Source organism: Xenopus tropicalis, chromosome 3 (assembly GCF_000004195.4).
Source record: "Xenopus tropicalis strain Nigerian chromosome 3, UCB_Xtro_10.0, whole genome shotgun sequence".
Lineage (NCBI taxonomy): Eukaryota > Metazoa > Chordata > Amphibia > Anura > Pipidae > Xenopus > Xenopus tropicalis.
The window spans coordinates 93,595,959-93,612,166 of record NC_030679.2 but is presented as its reverse complement, the minus strand read 5'-3'; the positions used below and the strand labels follow the sequence as shown (position 1 = coordinate 93,612,166).

The 16,208-nt window shown below is 36.4% G+C and overlaps 1 protein-coding gene across 3 annotated transcripts in view; it reads left to right on the top strand.

The window, feature by feature from the left end:
• Window positions 1-5,276: 5,276 nt before the first annotated feature.
• The window catches only part of rora (RAR related orphan receptor A), a 55,982-nt gene continuing 45,050 nt past the window's right edge, over window positions 5,277-16,208 (top strand). The window contains exon 1 of one of the 3 annotated variants that reach the window (XM_012966749.3): window positions 5,277-5,411. Coding sequence is in view for 2 of the 3 variants with exons in the window: in XM_012966750.3 (XP_012822204.1) it covers window positions 5,384-5,411 (28 nt within the window). In the remaining variant the exon portion in view is untranslated. 3 annotated transcript variants of the gene reach the window in all.

The window sequence follows — 16,208 nt, the reverse complement described above, 5'->3', positions numbered from 1 at the left end:
GTTCCCCATAAACACTGCCACATTGCAGATGGACTATGCATTTACTTACCCTTACAGAGAAGAACGGCTCATCTGTATATACCAAATGCACATTTAATAGTACAATACTGAGATAATTTTGAGGTAAACAAACTACAAGTTGGTTATGAATGTTCAGAGAAATCATAACTTACCATACATGTTAATGATAAGTGGGACTTAGCTTATGCCCTTAATATAAATCAATGTTCTTATATTACAGGTATAGGCCCCATTATCCAGAATTCTTGGGACCAAGGCTATTCCAGATAAGGGGTCTTTCCGTAATTTGGATCTTCATACTTTGTCTACTAAAAAATCAATAAAACATTAAATAAATCCAATAGAATTGTTTTGCCTCCAAAAATGATTTATTATATCTTAGTTGGGATCAAGTAAAAAATACTGTTTTGTTATTACAGAGAAAAAGTAAATCATTTTTTAAAAATTAGAATTATTTTCTTATAATGAAGTCTATAAGAGACAGCCTTTCCTTAATTCGGAACTTTCTGGATAATGGGTTTCCAGATCCCATACCTGTATATATATATCTTATATAAGATATCAAAATGTTTTCAAAATAAACAACTAATAAAAATGCATCCTGTAATGCATGCCTATTGCATATAGCTAATGTACATTTCTTCTCCAGTGTCAGTTCCACATAAACAAAAGCCATATAAAGATGTACATAATGACTATCAAACAGGGTCAGACTGGGCCAGTGGGACACCGGGAAAAAACCCAGTAGACCCTGCCAACTCAGACCGAAAGGGAATGCAGTGGTATATGTTTTGGGCATCAGGATTCTTTAGGAAGGGCTCTAGAGGGCTCAAATGAACCACTTAGCTGGTGAATGAGCAACACTGCTCCACTTCTTAATGACACCTGATATAACTGACCCTAGGGTGTGTGTTGCATTAAAGGCACTTTAATGGGACAGGCGTTCATTTTACAAGTACATTGGGATAGACTGCGGGGGTCTTTTTCCCATAGAAAAGAACTCAAAACAAGAGGCTATTCTTTTATGCCTAAGGAACTGAACTTTCCTTTGAGGGCAGTGAGACTATGGAACACCAAATCAGGCAGTTTTTATATGTCAGATTCTATTAATGCCTTAAGGAGTAGCCTGGATGACTTCTTGCTCAACCATAAAATGAAAGGCTACATTAATCTCAATAGCTACAGTTGGTATTGTGTATGTGTATATACACAGTGGCCCTTTAAACAGCTTGTGCAAGAAGATAAAGAAGAAAATGCCCTCACTTTTAAACAAAACAAGGAATATTTGTTCATATATTGCAATAATTATACTGTACTGGAGGCAATACAAACCGATTGGGTTTATTTACTGTGTAGATGTTGAAATCCCATTGTAATGAACAGAACATGGGTAAGTTTTTATGGATTAAGCTCTAAACTCATATTTTGACATATCTGCCTTTCAGTGTGTGGTGATTTAGATAAAAAAATCTTTATCTGGAAAACCCTGAAGCATTCTGGATAACAGGTCTCATACCTGTATTTCAAATGAATTTTTAATTGTTGGACTTACACCCATTGCCAAGCTTTTCTACAACTGCTTGTGGTTGCATCAGAGTTCCCTCTAATTTCCAATGCAAGACTCTCATAATCTTATACACAAACCCAGATCTTGGACTGAACCCCAGAAGTTGAATCCCATTTGTCTCAGTGAAGTAATGTTATATGGTATAGTTTGGAACACTAAGGTCACGAAGGCTCAATTCTGAGAGCAAAACTTGTGAGTGTAGTCTTGTACAGCCTAGTACTATCCATGAAACCCTGTACCCTGTCATTCTGAACCAGCTAAAATCCTACATATTTGTCTATTTACAAATGATTTGTATTTATTTATCTATTATATTTTTTATTTTTAGAAATTCACTTTAAAAAGTTAAACAAAAAAAGTTTGGTTATAGTTTGCCTTTAAATTTTCTACAATTTTTGTGCAGGGTCACTTTTTCAAAGGCTACAAAAGCAGGGGTTAGCGGCTGAGAAGAATGTCAGGTTATTATATAAATGAGTTGTGCTTCTGAGTAGGTGAGAAGGAATGGTGCTTGGGCAGTATACTGGGAAAAGAGCAGTCAATTCTAAGGGTTCCTGCAGGCAAGTGAGAGATTTTCTATACATTTTTGGACACACAAGATAAAAACAAAGCCAGTTAGAGCCAGTTATTATTCTAAGTATCTGTGCCCACAGTGATTTTTCACTGCTCTGCCTTTAGTTTCTTTTTAAATGTGTATGTCAGTTATGAAAGTGAAAAATGATCATGTATATAGTGCAGTGTCTCTTTCTCCTCAGAGGAGATTGCTAGTGGAATGCAAGCAGCAAAGTCTCACATGCCAATAGAAACAATGCAAAAAAAATAAAATAAATCAGGCAAAACTCTGTATATTTTCTGAGAATGGCCAATGGAGTATAGGTTTTGCTGGGAGTGTGGCACTAAATGGACTCTCTGGAGATTGCACATACATATAACCTGGTTACACTACTCTTCATTTATTTACTCCCCTCAGCGCCATATTCTGTATGTGTATTTCCATGTATATGCTAGTTAAACGGGAAATGTCAGAAGTAAGTGTGGATAACAAACATGAAGATTTTATTGAAATATTGCATATATATACTATAACCTTGACTGCAATCCCATAGCACCCCAAGGAAGATGTTAAAATAAAACTCAAAATGTGTGGGCTTATAGAATATACACAGCCTTTGTCTTAAGCTTTATTTACAAATACAGCATATAGTGGAAGGTGCAATTTTTAGACACAAATGACCATGTTTTACCCATAATGGAGTTTTTCGATTATGATTTTTAGTGATTTTTTTTTAGATTTACTGTGCGTCCAAACGGTTAAAAATCTGAATCCACAATTCACCAACTAAAACTTGCCAAGATCATATAGAAGTCAATGGCAGAGGTCTCTTCTGTTTCCTTGATGATCCTTCTTTTGTCTTGAAACTTTCGAGGTTTTGACGCTGATTTTTTGTGCAACAATTCGATAAAGTAGAGGTTGTGGTGCAACAATTCCAAAAATATGAGTTTTTGACGCAACAATTTGAAAAAGTTGCTGCTTTTCTTGCACTAACTTTTCATATCAGATTTTTTTTTAGTAAATATCAGACATTTGAGGAAATGAGTTTAGTTGAATTTTAAAATTAAAAAAAATCAGAAATTATAGTTTTAGTAAATCTGCCCCTAGTGGTGGCTCATCAGCCATTTCCTTCTATTTGTGTTGGAAAGGAGTCACTTATGGTGTGCAACATTAGTAACAGCTTTAGCATCCAATTCACATGCCACAAGTCAGTTGCAGGTACTAACACAACCCTTAAAATAAACCCTGGAGTTAGCACCATATTGACGCTGGTGATAGTTTCAGGGTTCCCAAGCATCCCTGCACGCAATTGCATGCTATTTATGGGTTATTACCACTCCCAGCAAGTAGACACAAGTCGCTAGGAGTGTGTGTGGCTGTCAATGCACACACAGTTTTGTGCTGGAGTTCGTAAATTAAGTGTCTTACTTTTTATTTGTTACTAAATATATGACACATTTTCAGTGCTTTGCTGTGTATTTGTCAGTCTGGATCTGTCAGAATATGCTTTGGCTGATCAGTGATTGAAATCCCTAAATTAGGAATGAAGTTGTGCAACAATTCGATAAAGTAGAGGTTGTGGTGCAACAATTCCAAAAATATGAGTTTTTGATGCAACAATTTGAAAAAGTTGCTGCTTTTCTTGCACTAACTTTTCATATCAGATTTTTTTTTAGTAAATATCAGACATTTGAGGAAATGAGTTTAGTTGAATTTTAAAATTAAAAAAAATCAGAAATTATAGTTTTAGTAAATCTGCCCCTAGTGGTGGCTCATCAGCCATTTCCTTCTATTTGTGTTGGAAAGGAGTCATTTATGGTGTGCAACATTAGTAACAGCTTTAGCATCCAATTCACATGCCACAAGTCAGTTGCAGGTACTAACACAACCCTTAAAATAAACCCTGGAGTTAGCACCATATTGACGCTGGTGATAGTTTCAGGGTTCCCAAGCATCCCTGCACGCAATTGCATGCTATTTATGGGTTATTACCACTCCCAGCAAGTAGACACAAGTCGCTAGGAGTGTGTGTGGCTGTCAATGCACACACAGTTTTGTGCTGGAGTTCGTAAATTAAGTGTCTTACTTTTTATTTGTTACTAAATATATGACACATTTTCAGTGCTTTGCTGTGTATTTGTCAGTCTGGATCTGTCAGAATATGCTTTGGCTGATCAGTGATTGAAATCCCTAAATTAGGAATGAAGTTGGCTAAAAAGTGCCCTAATGTTATGTCTGGTATGATTTCCCTGTCAGCACCTTTTGGCAAGCAAGTTTTACCAAAAAAGCACTGGGGAAGTCTGCAGTGTTTGGTTAGACAGTTTTGTTTAACCTGTGACACAATATTTTGGGGATCTTATTGAATGAAATAAGAATGCCAGACACAATCTCTAGCTGGTTATATATAACTGAGAAAGGTCCCTAATGTAAAGAAATATTGAATAGGGGGCTGCTGTGTTAACACAAGCACTGAAGGCCACTCTGGTTGTACATTGTAGGGCAATGGATTTACAGACTTAAACTGCCAGGGAAAGTTAGGAGATGTTTGTCACATTTATGGTTAATGTATGTACAGACAATATAAATTGTTGGGTTGTGGAATCCCCCTGTGAAATCCCTGACCATAACTTCAAATCTATTTGAAATCAGCATGAGCCGTAGCAGTGTAACGGGCTGCTACACAGCACAGCTGGGTCAAAACCATATCTCTATATTATGTTCCCGTTTAACGCTGGGATCGCAACGGCGAAGCTGATGTTGTCCTGTTTCTCCCATATTCCGGCTGCTATAGTGCCTGGTTAACTGGCATACACTGTCCCCCTCCTTTAATTCTCTTCAACCTTTATCTTCCCTTCTTTACTGCCTCCTCACTTATATCTCTAACCGATACATCTGCTCCTGCCAGTCTTCCACTATGTGTGAATCCCAGCGTGTATGTCAGCGTTCCCGCCCCTGGAACTCCCCACCTCAACCTTCACTCACTGCCTCGCCTGCTCCTGTCACACGGTGGCCACGTGTAAGGCGTGGTCCAAGATGGAGGGGGTGTGTCCGCTTTGCCAAGTCTCCGGGTATTGATTGGTCGCTGTGGCGGTTGTGGGACGTGCCTGCTGTCAGTTTGGCGGGCGTTACCTGAATAGGTCACATGGACTCTCATATGGCAGCTTCTGGAGGGGGATGCGGCAGAGCGGAGCTGGCAGCTGGCGAGTTTGGACTGTAGGGGTGCTCCGGGGGCACAGCGGTCTACCATGTATTATGTGATCGCCGCCATGAAAGGTGAGATTTGTATAGTAGCCGAGGCCAAGCAGAGAGGTTGGTACGGGGTTCTGTGGCACCGAGGGAGGAAAGGTTGTCTGTAACAAGTAGTGAGTGTCGGGTGTTTGTGGTGATTATTGGCTTTTCTTATTCTTGCCTTCGGTGGGTTGGGGCATTTGGTGGGGTCTCTCGGTGGCTCCATATTGTGGTACAGGTTAGTAGGTGGCCGGACTTTTAGGGGGGTGGGGGGGGGGCTCCATGTTCCCATGTCCATAGGTCAGGGCTATCCAGTTTGCGGGCCTTCGGCTCCATGTATCCACCAACTTCACCACTGACCTCCAACTGTTCTTGGACTTCAACTCCCAACATTCCCCAAAGGCTTCACCTGTCAGAGGAGTCAGGGAATTATTGCTGCCAAACAGCTGGAGGAGCAGGCTGGCTGTATCTAAGGGGATGTGTATGGGATCCCCATTTACCAACCACCAGAACTAAGTGTTTCATTTTAATGTAATTGTGAGGATGAAGATAGTGTTAGCATAAAGTAGGATAAAAGTGCCAAAAAAAACTGAGGTGGTGGTTGTTAATATTTGTTGCCTGGGTGTCAGTGTAGTTATGCAACTTTGTGTGCTCTCAGGGCGACTTTGTCATCCAGTAGTGACTGCACCTGCTTTCAGAATGACTTTCTTGATATAAATGAAACCAATGGAAAAGCCACTTCCCAGTTCACAATTATGTTATTACTTGTGCTCATAGAAATATTTCTAAGCCAAGGTAAATTGCTCCCAGAGTCAGAGCTCTTCCCAAAACTGCTGAGTGAACATATTAAAGGGTTGTGGTAGAAAAGCGACATTCTATATTTCTAACAGAGTTCCCCCTGAGTGTTGGGCAGAGGGAAGACCAGGCACAAGTTTTTGTTAGAGCCACAGGCCTGTTCTTGTGTTGTAGTGAGACCTCTGCTTCATCCCTGTGCCTGTACATGTGTGTGCTTATAAATGACTTGCCATTAGCATCAACAGACTTGCTAATTATGTATTTCATAACATCTAAGCAAACCACTTTTGTCTGTAGCTCACATCTAATTGCTGTTACTAACCCCTTGGTTGCCAGAAATACTTAGTACTCGTCATTCAAAGATATTTTTATAGGCCACACTTTTATAGAAACTGTTATCTCATGCACAGATAATACATTGTGCCATAGTGAAATGTTTCTAGTTAAAAAAAAATCCACAATTTCAACCCTTGAGGTTTTTATTACATTTTTTGCCTTCTGTTTGGCTAAAAACCTTCTCCCTAAGTCTAAAATACATCAGATAACGCAAGCAATCTCATCAATTGTAATTATTTTAAAGTTTTAGATATCTATTAATTAAAGCATTACTGTAGCGCTGGGTCATGCCAAGTTTGGCATCGGTAAATGTCGGACAGTTAAAAAGGCCCATAACCTGTAACTTCTAAACCCACCCACAACATTTTTCACTTTCTTTTAAAGTCTGAAGTGGCGACCAGTAAACATAGGCACTGCAATGTTTACACACTTTTTGTTAATTTTGCTAGGGTTATTTGAGGTTTTCTATATATAACATTTGGTACAATAAAGGAATATTGCAAATGACATTTGACTCAATTTGCGCTGTTTTTAAGCTATGTAGGTAACCATTTAAATGTTCCTCAGTCTTTCTGTGGCATTGAAGTGTCCATCATAAAGTGAACATTAGAGTGGATTTTATTTTTTTAGCTGGCAGTGTTATTAAAATGAGCACACCTGAATATTAACATTTCGTAACATGCTGAGCTGGAAGAGTTCGGGGAAGCAATTTCCCAGCTTTCAGGGGAGACTCGCTTTTTGTTTAATATATCCTATAGCCATAGCTTAATGTACATACAGTGTATGAGCCCCATAGCATAAACATTGACTGATTTATGTTTAAACACACAAAACATCATGGATGTTTCTGCAAATAGGTAAAACAACATAACAATATTATACATATCACTGTGGTGGTTAATTAAAAATTCATTGTACAGGGCCGTGTCTAAATCAACATCTCTGCACAGGGCCTATGTTACAAGTTTCCTATTACATAGTGTTGCCCTATATCCATTACCACCTGGCCCCTGTGATTGCAACTCTGATTCACATCGGATAAGTGATTCCCCTGCTTTTCATTATTATGAATTTTAAAATGTAAAAGAATTGTGGAATATTAATTTTAATTCAAATACTACTATTTCTAAAAGAACACCTAAGATAAATGCTTTTTAATTTGTTTCTGGTGAGTAGAGGATTGTAAATAAGCCCTAATACCATCTAAAACCATTGAAAAACAATACTCAGTATTCCTATTGGCCTTAAATAAGGCTATTCTACAAAATGTAAAATCATTCAAAATTATACAACTGTGTAATGTACAGTGAAACCTCAAGTTTGCGTCCACTTATTTAAGTTTTCCCCCATTTCACACTGTTTTGTGTGGTCCCACCAATATATAATGTAGTAATGTGTTTTCCTGATTTTACATTTTCATGGATTTTACACCATTTTTCCTGGACATCTGAAAAACTAAAATTTTAAAAGTGTGTAGCGGAAATTTAAATTCTGGTGTTGAGAGCTTAAAAAAAAGGTCTTTGTAAAAACAGTTACATTGCTTTTATTTATATCACTTACACTGTCTGTAGTTGTTCCATTTAAATAAATGGGTTACACCAGGTCTGCGGTACTGTAAAATAATGGAATCTAGATATATATGTACATAAGCCATTATTTTACACTTTATGCCATTTTATGACGTAAAACATTTTACACAAATGCAGTGACCTGAGGAAAAGGGCATGCAAAATATCTTGTTCTTTTGAAGTAAATGCTTCAGGCCTTTAAATGATACTTCATCATATTTCTTTCTATCTGCTCTGAACTACAGACAGCACTCAGACCCCAAGGCTGATTTAGAAAGTGGTGACAGGCACCCAGTCACACAGAAGCCAGACAGCCACAAATTATGCAGATTCTGGCACTGTAATCATTGTATTACCCCGTATGGTGGTTACATGGTTTCAGATATCATGTCTGTAGGGTATGTAAAATTTTATGGCCATGAAACATACAGTAAAAAAGGTCAATATTTACAGACAGAAATACCACAAAACTTACATTATGATACTGGTGTGTAGCAAATTAAAGTTTTATATGTTAGGAGTGAGGAAACTAAAAAGAGATTTGTCACTCAATGCGGGGTCAGGAGTATAAATATGTCAGTAGAGTCTTATTTAGGTGACTTTGTTACTTGCTCCCCAAGCACACACACTCACATATATATTTTTTTACCTTGTTTGTTACTGTGTTTTGTATTTTTTTCCTGTGTGGGTAGAAGCTGGGGTGATAATGACAGAAAAAAATGTTAAACTGTCAGCTTCACAGCAGTTTCATTCAAAAATATATTTATCAGTATGTTGTAATCATATGAATTGGTATTTCCTGTCACTTTTGAGATTGAATGATTATTTTAACAAATATTTTAACACTTCTGAATGGTAACACATTGTACACCATGTGCCTCAAAGTTGGCGCGTGTATCTTTCTAAGCTGCTGCTTGTTTAGAAACATCTGACTCGAAATTGATGTAAGCGCTACTGCTATTTAACTGTCCAGTTAAAAGGTTCATGGGCAAGATGTGGCTCTCCAATATATTTTGTAGGCCCAAGCTTGTTTGAAAGGTCATATAAAATCATTTTTATGGCAGGACAATAGCTCACTATCTGGAAGTAGTTGGCCATTACCTCTGTGCATGAATGCTTTTGCGTTGGGCACTCGTCTGCTTTGTAGTGTCTTTTTTTCTATTCTTGTCTTAATATAATGTTGGAACACTTGTTCTATTAATTTTTCCAACTATATACCTATAGAACATAATTTAAAGATTCCCCTCTGCTCATCCTAAGTAACACAAGTTACATGATGATTTATTTTGTGAGAAGTAGAAACAAAAAGAAAGGTAAGGTAACATTGTTTGCACATCTGTGGTATATTTATCAAAGGGTGAAAACAGAGCAAACTCTGTTTTTACCCTTTGATATAAATGCCCCTAAAAATCCTATACAAGTGAGTAGAGTTATGGGGATTTCCCTCCTAGTAAGTTTTCACTCTTAAATAAATATGCTTCTGTTACGATTAGTGACCTTTAAGGTTATATTCACATCAAAGACATATTCTGATAGATAAACTAAAGTAAATTTGAAAGCACTTTTGTCCTATGAGTTTTGACCTGTAAAACAGTATTGGAAAAATATTTCTGTGTGATTTTTAGAGCAGGTTCATTGCAGTACCATAGAGATGAATAAAATCTAATATTCTTTGACTGATTGGATCAGACTATAGTTTTAAGCTGCAAACCTATCAGACCTTCACACACCCTGGAAAAAGAATGTACAGACTGTCATAGATAATAAAGTTATACTTTAAATCCAACTAGTTGGACTAGATCAAAGTCTGCAGTGTGAACAAGGCCTAAAAGTCAAAATATTTCATACAGTTCCTGGCTACACAGTGTAAGCTGAACGTCGGTGAGAAAACTGGTTAACGTAAATGTTTTAAGCTTGCACGAACTACGTATAAAGGTGAGGCAGCTGTATATTATTTGTGAACATTGATTTCTGCTATTTGTGCTATTTATTGCACTCATTCTACAGATGAAAAGTATATTTTATCCAAAATTCATTTTTGAACAAATGGAGCATATTATTAAGCAGGAAAAGAGTAGGGGATTCATGGAGATGTTTTCCAGATATGATACAGACTGTTGCTGTAAGATATGTAATACCTGTACAGAAGGTTTCAACTTTTTCTGCCTGTGGAAATATTTGCAAATGGGAAAGAGTCTCAGGGTGTTAGGAAATGTCAGATCTTATTTATTCCCAATTTTTATTTATTTGAAAACATAAACTGTCTGGTTAAGTGTTTCTGGCAAACTGTTCTTAGTAAAGGACTGGCTGAATATTATCTAGTGATAATTGTGGTTTGCCGGTATTCACTAGATACCATGTAGATAGAAAATATTTTGTTCTGAAAATCTATTTTAACAATTTCTAATACTGTACCCATTTGGAATAATATAGAATTTTGCCACACAGTAAAATTATTGCCTAAATTCTAATTAAAAATAACATTTTCTTCCATTGGTAAACTGTTGCAACATTCTTTAGGTCTGTGTGTATCAAGTTTGTGCATTAAATTAAATCAGTATTTTTATGCAGGCGTTAGCGTTTTGTTGTTTTCACCTATCTGTACTTGTAACTCTCATATATATATATGTATATATATATATATATATATATATATATAGGCTGTATATGCACATTTAAATATATTTTTTTGATTTGCACAGAAATCTCAGTGTTGCTGGTCTTTTTTGTATGATATATATATAAAATGTGTATAAAATGTGTGTTCTTTATCACAGTTACTTTCTTTTTCTTTTCAAGAAATGTTGTCAAACAGGCTTTTGTTTTAACTGTATGTAAATATTTATATTGTGTATTTGTTCTAATGAGTAAATAGTACAAAAGAAAGGATTAACTTCTCTATTTTGACTCATTTATGTAATTTATTGTGTATATATTTATATTTACGTATATATAGGACTGTAGCATTAACACAACATTCAGACGATACCAACCCATATGATAACCGGTATTATTAGAATTTGCTTGGTTTACATACTCTTTGGAGTTGGTTATAAGCCCTTTTAGAAGAAAACATTTAACAAGTGTATTTTTCTTTTCACAAATTAAGTGATCTTTGCAGTAGGCACCCATCAGAATCATGTAGCCACATTCATAAACAAAAAATATCAAGATGCCAAAAGTAATATTTTTGTTTACAGAGTAAGTTTTGTCAGTATATAAAGATAATTTGTTAATCTTGCTGCTATGTAGCAGTCCGATCTGATCCTTGGCTACAAGAAGGAAATACTGATTCTGAAGTGTTCAGGACTGGGTAGATAGGAGAATCATGTGAGAATCAGGGATACTTTAGAAAATACACCTAGAAGTGCTGTACCTGTTGTAAGAAATTTAAACCCAATGTGAGCAGTCGAGTAACTTACAATCAGTATCCCTGATTTTTCCAAGTGATCTGGTTATTTTAGTGCAGTAGCAGTTGGGAGGGCTGCACAGGAAAAATGTCTGATGTTCTTTGTTTTTCTGCCTTACCTTTGTTCCCTTATATAAATTCTGAGTAAATTTTAATATCGGGTTACTGTTCTATATTTTGAAGAAATATAACAAATTAACTTCATGTAATTGACACTCTGCAAATGGGCACAGCTTCAGCTTTGCATATTGAATAAGTGTTCCTTAGATCACACTTGCCACAGGGCACTTCTCTACATCTCTAGACAAATCTCATTCTCATGATGATGCCAGGGCAAAACCAGTTTCTGTGGCATTACTCATTCCCACTTGGAACCACAATACATATCGTGCCTCCACCCTGAGCCAGCTTCAGCTACAGAGGAATAAGAATTTAGCTATGCCAAGTATCATAAAGTATATACTGTGAAAATTATAGTTCAGTGATACCTTTGTTGTTATTGTTCCAAGTTATGTAATTTGCCCTTTCTTGATGGCTTCCCTTTACATACTGTAGACAGTACTATGCACTACTATTTTACTGAATACAAATTTCCATTTAGCTAAGAGCCTTAAAAAGTACCATTCTGCATGTGGCCTGAAGTCTGAAAATGGTGCTGAAGTTCCCTTTCTTTTTTTGTTTTGTTTTTTTTTTAAAATTTTGGCGTGTAGTTCCATGGCAAGAAAAAAGTAGCAAAGAGGCACCATTCTTTTCATTACCCATTATTATCATCATCACAATCCTCCCGTTACAGGTGGTAATGTGATATCTTGTTTTATTACTGCGTCATATTTATATTAACCTGATTACGCAAACCAGTAGGTAAGGCCCGGCACTTCATATACTCTGCTTGCAGATAGTTAAACTGTTATGGTGCAAGTTATATCAACAAGACAGAACTAAATTAGGTCAGTTATCTTTGCCTCCTCTATTCGATAATGTATGTGGATGACAGTTTTCTCTGTATGCATTATATATAAATATATAAGTGAATAGGCAGTACAGTACCTGAGCGGTTTGCATTGCTGCCTTAAGTTTCGGTTGTGGTTTTGATTCCAGCCAGGCCGCTATCTGCATAGTTTGAATGGTTTCTTCCCATAGTCCAAACGCATATAGAATTTAAGTAGAACAATTGATTGTTGAAATTGACACTAGTGTACGTGAGCATGATAGACAAGTTAGACTAAAAGTTTCACTGGGAAAGGGTCCCATGTGAATAATGGAAAGACAGTACTTGCCATTAGATTGGGGGAATAGTTTAGCTGCCAAAGATAAGGAATGGCACTATCTGAAATATTTTTAAAGCTAACATAACATGTATATTTTGAGACCAGTTGGCCCATATAGTTTTCTACATAAATTGTGTATTTGACCATTTTTAACATTTGGTAGTATGAAGATTCCATATATACAGTGGTGTATAAAGGGGGTGCAAATCCTGCTCCCGACTGATCCTAGTTACACTGCGGCCTATATATATGTAAGTATATTAACCCCTTCTTACCATCCTTCCCAGCAATGTTGCAAGAATTGTCATCAAGGTATGTTCAAAGAACAGAGTGGGTCAGTTTTGGCTGCTGTAACAACTGGTTTTGGTGGCCCTTCTCAAACTGTACAAGTGGAGTAGCCACCTTATATATATCAGATGCATTTAAACTACACTTGTTTCAGCATTCTGTAATAATCAGTCCAGTTGTGTGGATCCATTATATTCTGCAGTTCATACTTTTGCTAAATAGTATTGGTTTCATGCCATTTAAATAGTCGTGGTTTCAGCGATAATAATAAGATTTTTATAGCGCTTTTCTCCCATGAGAGTCAAAGCACTTAATATACACTTCAGATTGAAGAGATGCATCCTACTGTAGTCAAAAAGCCTTGGTGAACAGACATGTCTTGAGTCTGCTTTTAAAAACACCCAGAGTAGGGTTCCATACTGTGGGAGCTGAGTGACAGAAAGCATCCAAATGGGTTTTTTAGTGCTACTCTAGGCACCTTGAGTTTGAAGAATGAAGGGGACGGGATAGTACGTCAGAAGTTGTTTTAGATAAACAGGGAAAACTTTTATCACCACCGACACGGACCCTGCTTGAGCATGCACAGTTGAAGCTGATTGCCCCCAACTGCGCATGCTCAATTAGGGTCCATGTCAGCGGTGAGACCCGAAGCTTCTATGATTGAACAGAAGATGGTGCCCAGTTACGCAGCTGCGCAACTCTGCATTTTTAGGTTGGGGTTTGCTCCTTTAAAGTGGTCATTTTGCAATTTTCAGTTGGTCTTCCTTTTTTACTTTCTAGCCTTTTACTATATAGAATTTTGTTCAGCACCTCTCCAATTTAGTATTTCAGCAGAAATCTGGTTGCTAGGGCTTGTTTAAATTAGAGGCAGGAATATAAATGGGGAGGCGCTGAATAGGAAAATAAGTAATAAAAAGTGACAATAACAATAAAATTGTAGCCTCGTAGAGCAATTTGGCTGCACATTTATGTAATCACTATAAACTAATAACTATAAATAGCAATAAAGAATAAATGAAGGTAAGTTGCAGAGTTGCTAGGAAATGGACATTCTGTAACATACAAAAGTTTACTTAAATGTGATCTACCCCTTTAAGAAATCGTTATTTCTCTTTCACAGCAACACAAATTAGAGTTTAGAATTTGTTTTTGCTTAAAACAACAGCACATTTGATGATGCCCATTCCTACCATTTTTTAGACTGTATTCAGCTTATTACAACATGGGTAATTGAAATAGGCCTTTAAATTCTAGGACTGTATTATTAACTCCCCAATGACATGCAGTTACTTAATGTCATTGCGTCTTTAATCCAAACCAATTTTAAAGGAGTGTCTAAGCAACCCTTTAGTGTGTATCAGACCTGTGGGAGAATGTATAAAAGTGCAGTTAACTGAAATTGAAGTAAGAAGATATTACTGGAGATCAAAAAAATGTCAAATTCACAAAGGCCTTAATTGATTTTTGGTGAATTTGGAATACCAAATTTTTACATACATATCTGTTCTACAACTTACACCAATTTGATGTAAAATTCAGAAGGATCAATTTAAACTGGTGTTTTGCGTAAAAACAATAATAACAAAAAAAATGGAGTTCAGATGATTGTGAATTTCTGTTGTAACCGAATATTTTAGTCCAGTTTAACTCCAAATTTGTTTTAACTCCACCTTCCCCTCAGAGGGAGTTCTCCCATAAGTGGAGTTAACCTAAATTTGGAGTTATAATGGAGTAATATATTCCAGAAAGTCAACCAACAGCAAATTTCTATCTTTTAATGACAATTTTATTTAATATTTCTTTTTTACTCTAGGTTTACCCCAGATTACCAAGCAGCCCTTCAGCATCTGGATTCCTTACTAGTCAGGCCTGCTACAAGTACATAACAGTGGGCAACTCTAGGCTTTCTGTATATTTAAAAGGCCTTTGTATAGTGTTATCTTTTTTTCTAAAACCTAAAGGGAAGCTTGGGCTAGCAGTTATATGAGTGCCTGGCAACTAATGCTCTTCCACAGATGCATACACTCATAGGATTGCTATGTACAAATAATGGTCAGGTGTTTTTTATACATACCTCATTTGTCTCTGTTGAATCTATTCATAGGTTTATAATATAGGTCATAATTACAAAGGCATTATATAACTTTAAATACTTCATAATCTGACAGTTTTTCTTAAAACTGCTTATTTTCCTGAGAGCTAAGAGCTAATTTATCGTGTTCTTTCAAGATTTGTAGCCAGACATGCAAAATCACAATACTGTTCTATAGGCCATGTTATTACAAGGCTTAAATATATATTGTTGTATTTGAGTAAATACCTGGGCAGACACCTTCATGCTGTTCTTGTTTGCTATAGAATTGTTAGTTAATAGTTGAACATAATATGATTCTTTTTTGTTGTTGTGTTTCATATAGAGAATTACATTGTACTTTAAATATGTGTTATTTTTCTAGTACTCAATATTCATTTATGTATACTGTCTGTCAGTTACCCTTGCCTGTGATTTATATTGTATTATATGTGATAAAACATAGGTGTTGTGTTGATGAGTCTGTTTTTCAAGACGGATATTCTGCTTTTTACTGCTACCCATCAAAGGAAGTAAATACTTCTTGCTGTAATTTCCCTTCTGCAATTCAATACAGCAGAGTCTGTCTAGCTGATGGACACTAGAGAGTGTAATACAAGGAGTGAATGTAAAGAATGACGTCGTACAGAGAAATTTATTGATGTCCGCAAAATGGTTGGTTTGCAATGCAAACACGTTTTTTTCCATTACCTGACAGAAGTCATAAGGAAATTATTCTCACCTGTTTCATGGAAAAAAAACCTGTAAAGTGTTCACTAAAATAATTGTCTTTTGTTCATAATAGAGATTACTGACATACAGGGGAAAGGGGCATAGTGCACATGCATCTCAACGACTTTATTGTTCAAATTTGTAATGAGGCTCCAAGAGCAGTCAACCCTCTGATTTTTCTGGAGACACCAATATTTTTACATTATATATAATATAATATGTCTTGCCATTGGCAAAGCAAGGGACATGGACCAAGTGTAATGAGGTAAGAGCCATAGTGTGTGGCCTTGTAGTGTAGTCATGGCCAAAACAATTTGATTCAGATATCATACCCCATTTGCATCACACTATTTTTTGCAAGGGTCAAACATACAG